The following is a 14,585-nucleotide window of genomic DNA, read 5'->3' as shown; positions in this document are numbered from 1 at the left end:
ACACTTGCGTAAATGAGGGATACAATGTATATTGAACGCAGGTGGTTCCACAAGGGTGTGGCTCCTGAATTAAGCAATTACCATGCTTAGGGTCATGTTTAAAATAGCTGGGCAGGCAATTACAAGTATTTTTGCTACCATGGCTATGCCACCATCAGAAGACTATGCCCCCCTCCACAGGGAACAAATGGTCACAGAATGGTTTGATGAGCATGTAAATCATATGCCATTGTCGTCTCGGTCACCAGATCAACCCAATTGAACACTTATGGGAGAATCTGGAGCTGGACCTGAGACAGCGTTTCCCACCATCAACAGAACACCCAATGGAATTTCTCACAGCAGAATGGTGTGGGATCCTTCTAGTAGAGTCCCAGACTCTGGCTCGTGGTAGCCCAACGCTCTATTAAGACACTGTTGGGGTTTCCTTTATTTTGGCAGTTAGCACCATGTCCACAAATAGATGAAAGGCCAAAAACAATGCGTGGTTTTCATCATATTTAATAGTGCAATTCAGTGTTTGACAATATGAACAAACAAATAACATTGAAACATACCCATCATTCAAATGCAGCAATTGTTTTACAAGCAGCATGGGCAAAAAACTTCATACAAAGATGGCCCGACCCAATAGCTACACTGAGTATACAAAACATTAAGAACACACCTTCCTAATATTGAGTTGCACACCCCCCACCCCTCAGAACAGCCTTAATTCGTCAGGAATGGACTCTACAAAGTGTCGAAAGCATTCCACAGTTGTCAAGTTGACTGGATGTCGTACCGTTCTTGCCAATTCTCCCTCTGAATGCCACACATACACAAGCCATGTCTCAAGGCTTAAAAATCCTTCTTTAGCCCATCTCCTCCCCCTCATCTACACTGATTGAAGTGAATTTAACAAGTGACATCAATCAGGGATCATAGCTTTCACTTGGATTCAACTGGTCAGTCTCATGGAAACAGGTGTCCTTAATGTTTTGTATACTCAGTGTATAGTTACAGCTCCAATTTGGTCTCAAAAAGTAAAGTAGGCCAAGAAAGGGACATTTGGCCTGGAATGAATAGTGAAAAGGCATGAAGTGGAATCAATGCACCTGTATCCACAAGTTTCCAGCAGTCCATCCATCCTCTTAGGGCCTTCATCTACGCCCCATCGTTTTAAAGGCCTTCAGAGACTTTGCCATCATAGGTGCCACCCCTCAAGAGAAAGAAGAAGTAGAACGTTCGCAACTTGGCCATAGCCTGGTGTAACAAGCCTCATCTGTGTATTTCACAGTAAAAACAATGGTTAACACTGTGATCAAGCTGGTTCCACAGGCTAATTTGACCGGTCCAGGATTATGAATGGCCAGACTGATGTTGATTTCTATATTTAATCTTCACAAGTACACCTTCTGTATACCACTGCATGGGGTGTATTCATTAAGAAATGTTAACAGAATCAGTGTAAACTGAAGCAAATAGAACCTATCTGAATTTGTCCAGTAGAAACCCTTGTTTTGCTCTGTTTGCTTCCATTTGGTTCATAAAGAGTGAACCATTTCCGTTATGAATACACCAAGTCTTTGTAGGACAAAATGCATTTCTGAATCTAATGAAAGATGCTGGTATATTTCAAGGAAAACAAATATATGTTATGTAGCCATTGTGAACAGACCATTTCTACTCCTACACAAAGTAATTCAGCAGAGTATTGATGTAATCCAACAGTCAAACTCACTTCTCACAAATCCCCCACTTTGTGGGAATGCCGACCTTTATCACCTGCTGGTTAAAATGTAATCCTGCATTATGGCACAAGCATTGACTTCTACTAGAAGTTGCTGGCCTACGACAGCGGCATGCACAAAATGGGAGAAGTACAATTTGATCCACGTATATTACCGTTAGCCTCACAAAAGGAATCAGTCCCTGGAGTAAAAAGTTAGATATGTCAATACAATTACACTGTTCATGAATCAGTAGTAAAGTGTTGTTAACCCATTAGGTGCCAAGTGATTCTACTTACGTGTTTTTTTGCGGGAATCTTGTCCTTGGCTTGTCCCAGAGACAGTGGTGCTTGGCCTAGGAGGTTCAACATAGCAGGGTCTAGCTCTGTTTTCCTGGGCCTTGACACTGAGAAGGAGAGGGGCAGTGTACAGTGTTAAGATCATGGCGTCTACATTACGGTTACATCCCAATTGCATACACACACAAAATGATTTAATAACAATGTTAGAGAAACTAAACCATACTCCGACAGAAAAGGATTAACAAACATGGAGTTTGAACAAATCCGTTTTTTAAAACGGTTTAAATAGCATCAGTTCAAAAGCGCCACCAGAAATGTCTAAAACCATTTGTTGTATTGATACTGCCAAATTTATTGAGTCAAGTCTAGAGAACAATGTCTGTTACAATGATTTGTTGCAGTGGAAAACTGAGGACAAGCAGAATGTATGAATGAAACCAGTTTGAAACCAGTTTATCCGACACCCTTCTCGAGAGAAAGGTATTTAATCTAGCACTACCACGATCTTAACAGCCAGGTTATGGCTCTGTTTAGCAACCGTTGCTGGTTATTTTCATTTGGGGGAGTAGAGCGTAGACCATGGGAACAAATAAACACTCTCTGTGGTCAGGTGATTGAGCTACCAATGAAAGTACAATGACATGAGTCAACCATTGAGGAGTAGAATGTCAACCATGTGTTAGGATCCTTTAGTGCATACATTAGGCTCAGTATTGAGTTGTTACCCAGCTTTTGAAATTAGATTACGAAAACATAGTTCATCAAGATATTGATTAAAATTAATTTCAGTTAAAATGATAAATTATTCAAAGGATAGCAACTCCATAAGATGTATGATTGTCATACTTGGAGCAAGAAATGTATTTTCTGGCATATACATTTGTAAGTAGGCATCTTTGTCACCATGGTCAATATGAGAATGACAGGAAGGTGGGGACAGACCTGGGCCTGTCCAGTGGGTGAGGCGGCAGTACGACACCAGTAGGTCCATTGTTCTCCTGCTGGATTCGTGGATGTCTTGCAGTTCCATGGATCTCTTGCTGAATTCTCACATTTCTAGGCGGCTTGGCAACAGAGTTAATAAATGCCATTTTCACCTGCCGACCTGGGAGTGGGAGAAAGAGGGAAGAAATTACATTTTAGAAGACAAATTCTTATTCCACAACTAGTATTAGTGAAAAGACCTACAGTAAGTAAATATGCCAACTGTGGAGTCTATAAGATATGATTGGAGAGACAAACCAAAGATGTTTGACCCAATAATACAAATACTACCATTTACACATTAAGGAATAATTGCACTATAGCATTTAGTTTACTGTTAGAAATGGGGAGATCTGGATTTTACAGAACCCCAGTCAGTGATGGGAAAGGCTTTATTCTACATAATCTCCAGCCCTACAAGGCCAGCAGAGGCCATGACAGATTGACAAGGTTTAGATTTAACCCCGTAGCCAGTCACCCTTTAGATCTATTCATAGCCTCTGTTGGTCGGGGGACAGATGGCCAGGTCTGAATTAACCCAGTGCCTGGTCAGCATTTAGGGGTAGTCTTGCTCAGATCACTTCAAAACAACTGGGCCAACTGTTGCTCAGTCCCTTTCAACCAAAGACCAGAGTTTGTAAAGTGGAGGATCTCAGTTCAAAAGGTAGCATAACTTGACGTCAGAGCATGAGCACAGTCCAAAGGCTGAATGGTAAGACATCTAGGGTTACTTTTTGACCTGTCCAAGAACTTGAATGTCAAGGATTTCCTGTGAATGACGTGAAGCAATACAAAAACATGATGAAATAGCAAACCTTTGGGTTTTCCTGAATGGGCAGAGACTATGGTTTTAGTCAGTCTTTGGAGCTTCCTCTCCCTTTCCTCAGATAGCCTCATATGCATCTCTCTCCAGGACTCGTACTCCTCTAGTTGGGCATTCCTGAAGTCCCGCTGACAGTGCTTCTCCCATAAGTGATCAGTCAATCCAACATACATCTGTCAGAGAGCATAGACGGTTTAGCTGACAACTTCATGAAAACGATGTGCAGAATGGGGCAGAAGTCCTGTGATTCTGGATGGCCAGATAGCTAGCAACAATGAGAAGAAGCTGCCATGTGGGGAATCGTAGGTGGCTCGTGTCAGCTTGTTCTTGATAACCTCTTGTTGAGGTGTTGACTAATGCCATGTCTATGCTAATTTGGCAAAACAAATTGCTAGCTAGCCAACCAACAACAATAACAACAATGTATTTGAGACAAGCACTCATTGTGCAAATGTATTTAAACATTGAAATATAGTTTACATGTTGTAAATAATCTAAGCCAACCAAGTCTGTTTTGTCCCATAGTTGCGGGCGCGTCAGTTCTCTTGCTAAACAACCAACCCGTCTATTGGTTGATCAGTGAAAATGGCAAATCTGCTCACAGTACCCATATTTCTTACCAAACCTTACAAATCTAAGCCATCAGTATTCACAGCTATGAAGTGTTAAATTGGTGTAAGAATATTAGTTGTATTTATTTTTATACCAAGTTGCCATGGTGAAGCCATATTACCTATGCAGCACTATCAGACATACAGGAAGTACTTGCAGGTTGGCACTCAGGGGTAAAGTGATGGGAGGCCTGTCCAGCATTAACCCTTGCAGGCACAACACTTAAATCAGGCCTCCTCAAAATCAACTTAAGAATGGGATTCTTACCGGGTTGCACTCTTCAATACGAAACAGCTGATCGGGTGTACAGCGCTCTAGTACTGGCTCAAGGATTTCAAATGGGACCCCTCCGATCTCATAGAGCACTAAGAAAAGATCAGAGCGTTAACATTCTCTCCATCCAAAGGACAACCTTGCGTAAGAGTGTTGAGGTTCCCTGCCTGGGCCATACTCACAGTCAATGTTGTTCTGCAGTGCCCGGATGCATTGCTGGTACAAGGACATCATGGTTGGGAGAAAGGCAGACTTTGCACCAGAATAGACCTGCATCTTCCGGTTGAGTCTTTGACCAGTGAAGACCGGGCCCTCAGAGACCAAGACTTTAGATTTGTCTTCCACTGAAACAAATTACACATAACACCCCAAAAACACTTTATTTGATCATTAATTCAACAGGGAGTCCCATTGAGACCAAGGTCTAACAAGGGAGCCCAGCATTTTACATAGCAAGATTAAATAGGATTCAAGTCATGACATGCAACTACATGTTCAGTGGAGTTAGATTAAGTTTGTAAAGCTTGCTCATTCACAAACCCTTGGGGGAAAAAAATACCACAGTTTACACTCACTTTTCCTGTCGTAGTAGTTGAAGTTGGAGAGCTCGTCATATTCGGGTAGAAATGTTGGCAATGGAATATTAAGCAAGTCCATCACAGACCCCTTCATAGCCTTAAAAAGGATGTCTTTGATCAATGTGACATTGTAGAATCAGAATGTCACCTCAAAACATTTACAATGCATTACAACGCCATGCCAAATGTACCTTTTTAGGCAGTGAAAAATCTGCAGTCGCCGCAGGTAACTGCTTATTGGATTTTGTGCTGGGTGTCTTCACAACCTTTACTTCTTTTTCAACAGTCTTAAGTTTCTTAGGTGTTTTTTTACTCTCAGATGTTTTCTTCCTCTTTGGCGTGTTGATGTCATAGCTCAAGAAAGACTCAAAAGACATGGAGGGCACCTCGACGTCACTGCCATTCGGCTTGTCCTCAATCGCCATTTTCTCTTTGGTCTTTGATTTTCCCTCTTGTTTAGTCTTTTTGTCTTCATGGCAGACTTGCTTTCTTTCACTTGGTTTCCGCCTCTCTCCATTACAACCTAGGGAGTCACTCGCTTTTTTGTTGTCTTGGTCATTGGATTTGTCAATAACTGTCCATTTTCTATCAGGTTTAGATTTTGATGACTCCTCGCTGGATGGTTTAGGACACGGCAGTGTTTCTCTATTGGAGTCTCTCCTTATCCCACATTTCCCTCCGTTGTCGGAATTGTTGTTAGATTCTTCCCTGGAAATCGACTTGGCTTTCTTGTGGCTGCTCTTAGATGAAAATGTTGTGTTTGGCAGGACAACATTTTCATCTTCAGAATTTCTACTCCAATTACTTTTTTTCCCAGTAACCATTAAACACTCTCGTGTCCCCTTCTGTTTTTTCCCCTCATCCTTGTCCTTCTTCCATGTACGCTTGTTTTCCTTCTCACTTTTAAAATTATCATTTTTCAATTCACTTGAGTCTTCATCTACTTCCTGTAAATGAGACATCTCTGCAGTACCTTGGTTTTTGTCTTCAGTTTTCAAATGCTCATCTTTGGAAGTACCTTGGTTTTTGTATTCAGTTTCCAAACTTTCTTCATTTCTGTCAGTTTTCAAATGCTCTTTTTCTGAAGTGCCTTTGTTTTTCTCATCAGTTTTCAAATGCACCCCTCTTGAAGTAGGACCATCTTGGTTGTCCTCATCGGTTTTTAAACGCTCATCTTCTGAAGCATTTTGACTTCGATCCTCTATTTTTGAGCACGCTTCTTTTGAGCGGTTTTGAATCTCTGCATCGGTTACCAAAAGCTTGCTCTGCGAAGCATCCTCCTTCTCTGTATGGCTGTATGAGAGAGAAATTCAAACACTCTAGTAATGAACACTGGACAATCATTCAAATTATTCCAAAGCAAGTGTGTTAAGTACAATACCTCAAGGTTTCTTTAGGAACCAATTTCTTCCAGTGACTGACCAATAGCCTAACAGCTTCTCCTGCATCCCCATGCTTGCGCAAAGAGTTTACAGCTTTGCCAATTCCGGTCTCCTAATCATAATCAAGACAAAAATAAATTAAATTGGAGTACAAATGGGCACATGCAAACCACAACTCTTCATGCAACACACACACACAATTTTAAGTATAGGAGTGTCTTACTGCAAGAATGTCTAGGGTTATATCCAACTCCCTTAGTTTCTTTAAGATTTTCAGGACCTATAAGATAAACAGATGGCTATGCATAAACCATAGACTGTATATGGTATACATTTTCAGTTACATTAGGATACAAACATAGTGCCCATTTCCAAACATTAGTACAAAACTGTCCTTGCACGATTAGAACGCCTAACATGTTTATCATGAACAACTACCACGGGGGGGGATCATGTTTATCATGAACTATCACCACTGTGATCATGCAGAGTTTGTATGATAAAAAAAGTTATTTTTTAAAGTTAACAAAAGGTGAAACAGCAACGGGAACAAATAGACAGACATGCACAATATGGTAATCCTCGTTTCAGTTCACTAGAAAGCAGTGCTTGATTTGGACATGAGCACACCAGAGTAGAGTACCGGCACCTAAAATGTTCTACTGCTTGAGGTCCTGTTCCTCTTAATTATTGTGGTGCTCCTGCACCTACATAGAAACAGTAACAGCACCCAAAGGGAATACCTGATCCTATTTCAGTTTGAGTCAAGTACTTCTAGAAAGTCAAACTTGCTGAAGTAGTATGGGACAATCCCCTCCCAGCTTGCCTGCATCCACATCAGTTGTAAAAATGTGGCTGCCTACAGTATGTAGCCTACTGCATGTGTGCAGGAGAGGCCTCACATCCAACCCAGAAACACAAGATACACCTGAAACAAGGTATTCACGTGATAGGTGGCAAACGTTTAATCTGTATTCATAATTCTCTCAAACAAAACTATTCCAGTAAGTGTTTCCGCAAGAAGTGCTCTGGCGCCGAGTTGACAGACAGCAGCCACAAGTTGTGCAACTGGCTGGGTTGTTAATTATAGCGCCAGAGCACTTCTCATTACACTAGTGCGTCTAAAATACCTTCTTTGATTCTGTCGTTTCTTTGAGCTGAAGTTTAAACTGCAGCACTTTCTTCGACACGTCAAGTGCGTCCATCACGTTGGCTCACGTGCATTTACTTGACCCGAAAGCGCTACTGCACCACAGTCACGTTATATAAGGGGCGGTGTCGAAGTTTTTTTTATTAAAGAGGTATGTCCAATTATACAAATATCAATTAGTGAACGTGAGCAGATGTCAATGTCACTGTAAAAGACACCTCCACATCAGAGCATCCCAAAAAGCCTTTAGTATACAAATGAGCCGATGAAATGATGTGGTCCTAAAGTCACAAATGACACATCCATAAGACACATTAGACATCACGGTTGTCTGAGAATCTTCATTCTCATGATAATGTTTTTTCTCCATTTGCAATCGGAACTTTATCACTAGTCGAATGAATCACCAGATAACCATGACGTCTATTTGAGTTATTACATTGGGTTGACAATTAGGCCCTACCCGTAATAATCAAGCCAGAGAGATGGATTTGAATGTAGCCTATGCTATATGACAAGTTAAAACCCTGACCTGTTCACCGGACGTGCTATCTGTCCCAGACCTGCTGTTTTCAACTCTCTAGATTCAGCAGGAGAGGTAGAGATACTCTCAATGATCGGCTATGAAAAGCCAACTGACATTTACTCCTGAGGTGTTGACCTGTTGCACCCTCGACAACAACTTATTATATGATCCTGCTGGTCATCTATGAATATTTGAACATCTTGGCCATGTTCTGTTATGATTTCCACCTGGCACATCCAGAAGAGGACTGGCCACCCCTCAAAGCCTGGTTCCTCTCTAGGTTTCTTCCTAGGTTCTGGCCTTTCTAGGTAGTTTTTCCTAGCCACCGTGCTTCTACACCTGCATTGCTTGCTGTTTGGCGTTTTAGGCTGGGTTTCTGTACAGCACTTTGTGACATCAGCTGATGTAAGAAGGGCTTTATAAATAAATGTAATTGAATTTGATTGAAGTTATTCAGGGTGATCCCAGCTACCATATTACAAGTCAGTAGACTAGTATTGTGTCCCCCTCACACGTATTGGGCAATACTTCCATTCGCATGCTCAGAGGAGGAGTTTACTCCACTTTTCTGGCACTGTTGAGTATAACCAGTCTCCATTGCCCACTATCTGAAGGTGCAAGTCTTTTTTCACCTGCTTCTCATCTCTTTGGTAAGTAAGCCACGCTTAGGCCATATTATTCCTATATTTGTAATGTCTTTGTGTCTGTCTGTCAATTACAAAAGTTGCCTAAATGTTTGTTAACATGTTTGGTTTGATTTTGGCACAGTGACACAATACAGTAACCTAATGTGTAGGTTTGACACCATAGTTTTATTGTCAGTTTATTTCCATCAGATTTCAAATTAACTAGGAAAGTTTTTACAAAAGGCTGATTATTTTTTAGGCTATAATATAGATCTGCTGACTTTCTGGATAATGTTTTTGATTTTTTTTTTCAACTTTCAGTTTCTTTACATTTATAATTTCTACAAAGGTGAATTGTTTAATTGATTAGTTGATCATTGGGCCTTCTTTTTTTAAATCTTCAGAATTAACTGAACTTTTTAGAAGGACATTTGTCTAGGTCCTGCTGACACAAGTCTATAAAAGGAACGTCATGGGTGAGCTATCCAGCGTTGCTATTCCTGGTCACAGAACTGATACATCGCGACAGATGCAGATAGCGGAATGTTGATTCGCTGACTTGCGCTACAGCATTATTCTGGAATAGGCCAACTATATGTAATTTTAACTTATTTGATGGAGAAAAAAATGGTAGTCTATTGTAATGATGTTTACGTTGATTATGTCTAACAACATTGCTTTGAATTGTTATCAAATTTTAATGTAAAAAAATGCAAGTAGGATAGAATGGGCCTTCATACTGTTAGAGAATGTAATACCCTTGTCACAATCCTCTCCAAATGTATATTAAAATAAATGTAAAAAATACGATGGTTTATATTTTCATTAAGGTGTTGAACTGTGGTTGCAACTTTCAAAATATCAAAATAACAGTATAAATGCAAAGAAATAATTGTGTTTTCTTCAGACAACCTCACTTGTTCACACTGTATTCAGCCACTTTGTCAATTATTCCACAACATACATTGCCAAATGGCCGCAGCAACGTATATAACACGCCTAGATGCAGGACTGACTGTTCGAAAAGAAGGCCTACTTATAACCACAAATACAAGTAAAGCTGTAATGATTATGATATTACACATTTGAATTTGACAATATTTTGTGTGACAATATTTCACTCAACTGTACATCTGTCAGATTTGTCATAAATGTATTAGTTGCCATATGGTGTTGTGATTGTTTTTTCATATCAACAGGTTGCTCTTGCTCTGAAATATTCTTATTTTCCTTCAAGTAGGTCTGGGCTGTGTCCATCTGTTGCAGCCATGGCACCCAAAAAAAACAAGACTGCCAAAAAGAACAAAGGGGATAACAATGAAATTACTATAATGGTCGAGGATAGCCCGATCAAAAACATTAACGGGCTGAACACCTTGTTGGAGGGAGGAAACAGCTTCACCTGCATCTCAAGTGAAGTCACTGACCCTGTCTATGCTCCTAACCTCCTGGAAGGTCTTTGTACCATGAGGCAGGACAGTTTCCTCTGCGACCTGACCGTCTCCACCAAGTCCAAGTCCTTTGATGTCCATAAAGTTGTCATTGCCTCCTGCAGTGAGTACATTCAGAATATCCTGAAGAAGGATTCCGCCCTCATGAAGATCGACTTGAATGACCTTTCACCCACAGGCCTGGCCACTGCCATCACATACGCCTACTCAGGTAAACTAACCCTGTCGTTGTACAGCATTGGCAGCACCATTGCAGCAGCCATGTTGTTGAAGATCAACACCCTGGTGAAGATGTGCAGCGACTTCCTCATGCAGGAGCTCAGCGTGGAGAACTGCATGTACGTGGCCAACATTGCCGACACCTACGGCCTCAAAGAAACCAAAGAAGCCGCCCAGAAGTTCATGAGGGGGAACTTTATCGAGTTCTCTGAGATGGAACAGTTCCGGAAGCTCACCTACGAGCAGATCAATGACTTCCTCAGTGATGACTCCCTGCAATTGCCCTCTGAAATTACAGCCTTCCAGATAGCCATGAAGTGGTTGGACTTTGATGAGAAGAGACTGAAATACGCCCCAGATCTTCTGACCAACATTCGCTTTGGCACCATCTCAGCTATGGACCTGGTCAATCATGTCCAGAATGTGCCCAGAATGATGCAGGACCCCGAGTGCCATCGTCTCCTGGTGGACGCCATGAATTACCACCTGTTGCCTTACCAGCAGAACATTTTGCAGTCCCGCAGAACAAAGGTACGTGGTGGCCTCCGGGTCATGCTGACAGTGGGTGGACGACCAGCTTTGGCGGAAAAATCTCTCAGCAAAGAGGTTCTCTACAGGGATGAGGATGACGTATGGAATAGGCTGACAGAGATGCCAGCCAAGAGCTTCAATCAGTGTGTGGCAGTCCTGGATGGCTTCCTTTATGTTGCTGGTGGCGAAGACCAGAATGATGCCAGGAACCAGGCGAAACATGCTGTCAGCAACTTCTGCAGGTGAACATTTGATTCTGTATGACCTTATTCTATTGTAAATGTATCCTTTCTGCTCTTAAAGTATGGCTGATATTACACAGACCATGACAAGATATTGTACTGTACATTCAAATAATCATTTGTATCTAATAACATGGCTTTGTCCATTAGGTATGATCCTCGATTCAACACCTGGATTCATTTGACCAACATGATCCAGAAGCGCACCCACTTCAGTCTCAACACCTTCAATGGTCTCTTGTTCGCTATTGGAGGTCGTAACTCTGATGGATGCCAAGCTTCAATGGAGTGCTACGTGCCTTCCTCCAACCAATGGCAGATGAAAACCCCCATGGAGATCCCCCGGTGCTGCCACGCCAGCTCTGTCATTGATGGCAAGATCCTTGTTAGTGGTGGTTACATCAACAATGCGTACTCCAGGGCTGTGTGCAGCTATAACCCTTCCACTGATATGTGGCAGGATAAGAACAGTTTGAGCTCCCCTAGAGGCTGGCATTCCACTGCTACAGTCGGAGACCGGGCTTATGTGATTGGTGGCAGCCAGCTGGGTGGTCGTGGAGAGAGGGTAGATGTCTTGGCTGTTGAGTGTTTCAACCCTCACAATGGACAGTGGAGCTACTCTGCCCCGCTAAACACAGGAGTGAGCACTGCTGGTATAGTCAGCATGAATAATAAGATCTATCTCCTTGGAGGCTGGAACGAGATTGAGAAGAGGTACAAGAAATGCATCCAGGTGTATAACCCTGACCTCAATGTATGGACTGAGGATGATGAGTTGCCAGAGGCTACAGTTGGCATCTCATGCTGTGTTGTTACCATACCCACACGCAAAACACGAGAGTCCAGGGCCAGCTCTGTTTCATCTGCACCAGTCAGCATATAGAGTCTGGCAGGTTGTTTGATGTAGTCTGCCAGAGGACCAAAAATCCTCGAGCCAGTCCAATTCAGAAAATCCTTTATGCAGAAAGTGATCATCCCTCTTTGAGTTAAAAAAAAACCCTGATAACCTACAAATGTCACACACACACACACACACATCTAATTTGGAATTGAATCAGATATATTCAAATAGTTTTTTATACGTTTTATTAAGGATGGAATTTCTTCCAAATTAAGGCAAATCATAAAATTGTTATGTGCGACATTATTTCAGAAAGTTGTTTTGTGTTGTGAGACAAAATTTAATATTTTATTTATCAAGGGAAACATTTCTTTCCTTTTGGGGCCAATTCAGCCGTAATAGTTGAATCAGCCCTACTCTCCCTAGACCACAGATTTTATTCCCAATATTAAACTTATTTGGTGTTGTGCTAATAGTAACTGCATTATTTGTACAATACACATAAACATGCCTATTTGGTGAACCCTTGTTATGTCACTATCATTACTTTCCAGTGACATAAAGCTAAATACACTGCATATAGTATAATCAACGACTGGACATATGATGATGATGGAAGACCATTGACTTAAATCCTCATATACAGCAGTGGAGGCTGCTGAGAAGAGGACAGCTCATAAAAATGTCTGGAATCCATGGAATGGCATCAAACACATGGTAAACCACGAGCCCGTTCTCCACAATGCAGGTACCACCAAACTCCTGTGATATACAGGTATACAACTGTGATTAACATTTAAAGGGACATTTAAAAAAAAAATGTAAACTCATATTCATCATCTCCAGCACCACCCCAACATACAACATATGTAAATGAGGGCGTGTTTCTATGTAGATGGAGGAAGACGAGTGTTTCCACAGACATCCTCGGTTTGCATCCAGTATGTTGATGTTGTGGTGCTGCAAGAGATCATACATTTCCCTTTGAAAACTTCAGATGTCAATGCAGAAGATAAACAAATTACTAAGCATTCTTTGTTGCTGAAATATGATGATATTGTAGCTTCAATGAGGAGACGCTGCTGGTTTCTTGTTTGTTTGTTTGTTTTCTTTAACACACTATACACTGCAGTCATGTGAATTGTATGTACTGTCCTGACTCAGAAGAAGCTGTTGGGAAAATGTTGTTATGATGACATTGGTAATATGTGTTTTGTAAAAAGAATGAATACTGGAAAATACAGCTATGAGCCTGAGCTGTTAAGGGTGTGGGCACTCTGCAACAGTGCCTCCTAATTTCCCTGACAGCTCATGATTTATTTTGTTCTTATATTAAACATTTTCATTTTCAAAAGTTGTGTTTGACATATAACTGAAATTGTTTAAGAGGTGGATGGTTCTAATTTTCACTTGTAGGTGAAGCTGGATTGACTAGTCTCACACATACCATTTAAGGCAATACACCAGTATAGAAAAAAATCCTACATAAATAGTCTGAATTTGTCTTTTCCTGTCATTTATGCAAAGCTATATTTTACAATCATATATGCAAACACTTTTTCACTTTATCTTTGGCATAAGTTCTCATATTTCTACGAGGCCACAGAAGCATTTTGCTTTACGTTTTTGGCTAGAAAACTATCATGTTTTCCTGACAAAAGTTTATTACTAGAGCAGGGGGCAAAACGGCAGGTCAAGGGCAGGCAGAGGTCAGTAAACCAGATCAGAGTCCATAAGGTACATAACGGCAGGCAGGCTCAGGGTCAGGGCAGGCACAATTGTTAAAACCGGAAAAACAGACAATAGAAAAGACAGGAGCAAGGGGAAAACCACTGGTAGGCTTGACGAACAAAACAAACCGGCAACAGACAAACAGAGAACACACTGGGGATAACAGGGAAAATGTGCAACACCTGGAGGGGTGGAGACAAGCACAAAGACAGGTGAAACAGATCAGGGTGTGACAAAAAAGTCACTCATCAATCAGTATATCATTCAGTATATCAACTGTACTTGAGTTGTTGTTTTAGTTTGCCCTGTACAATGGAACCAATGGAGTAGTCTAATTGAAGGAGTGAGATAAATGAGGCACACCTCAAACACTAAGTACACATGACATGCATTTGACCCATGTCTGCTGAACATGTATGAGCTTACCTTGCATTAGTGCAGTAAATCCAGTGGCTGTGAGACACATTTGCCTATGAAAACTATAGATGAGATAAAGCCACCTGTATGTGAGTCATCCTGTTTCATGGTCTATGAGTCATAGTTGTTGAATCATTTTGACTATCAGGTTCAAACAGAAGACAGCAGAAGACTACAGAGGGCGT

The 14,585-nt window shown here is 41.3% G+C and overlaps 2 protein-coding genes across 4 annotated transcripts; one reads left to right on the top strand and one right to left on the bottom strand.

Annotated features, from left to right (window-relative positions):
- Positions 1-519: 519 nt before the first annotated feature.
- Positions 520-7,871, bottom strand: eloal (elongin A, like). The gene is made up of 10 exons (XM_064952749.1): positions 7,797-7,871; positions 6,666-6,778; positions 5,476-6,577; positions 5,282-5,381; positions 4,889-5,050; positions 4,701-4,798; positions 3,814-3,994; positions 2,957-3,119; positions 2,012-2,118; positions 520-1,201 (listed from the first exon to the last, which is right to left on the bottom strand). The coding sequence occupies exons 1-10, from the start codon at positions 7,869-7,871 to the stop codon at positions 1,143-1,145; spliced, it is 2,160 nt and encodes a 719-aa protein (XP_064808821.1). The 3' UTR covers positions 520-1,142.
- A 1,034-nt stretch (positions 7,872-8,905) lies between these two features.
- On the top strand, positions 8,906-13,513 carry klhl31 (kelch-like family member 31). Of its 3 annotated transcripts, none has more exons than XM_064950147.1 (3): positions 8,906-8,992; positions 10,209-11,411; positions 11,562-13,513. In XM_064950147.1, exons 2-3 carry the CDS (start codon positions 10,237-10,239, stop codon positions 12,292-12,294), a joined length of 1,908 nt encoding a protein of 635 aa, XP_064806219.1. In that variant the 5' UTR covers positions 8,906-8,992; positions 10,209-10,236; the 3' UTR covers positions 12,295-13,513. The 3 variants fall into 3 exon arrangements, with proteins under 3 accessions (XP_064806219.1, XP_064806218.1, XP_064806220.1); XM_064950146.1 differs by having other exon boundaries at positions 8,919-8,992; positions 10,206-11,411; XM_064950148.1 differs by having other exon boundaries at positions 8,951-8,992; positions 10,168-11,411.
- The last annotated feature ends 1,072 nt before the right edge of the window (positions 13,514-14,585 follow it).

This window comes from Oncorhynchus masou, chromosome 31 (assembly GCF_036934945.1).
Source record: "Oncorhynchus masou masou isolate Uvic2021 chromosome 31, UVic_Omas_1.1, whole genome shotgun sequence".
Lineage (NCBI taxonomy): Eukaryota > Metazoa > Chordata > Actinopteri > Salmoniformes > Salmonidae > Oncorhynchus > Oncorhynchus masou.
The sequence above is the reverse complement of the archived record's forward strand: the minus strand, read 5'-3'. Positions and strand labels throughout refer to the sequence as shown.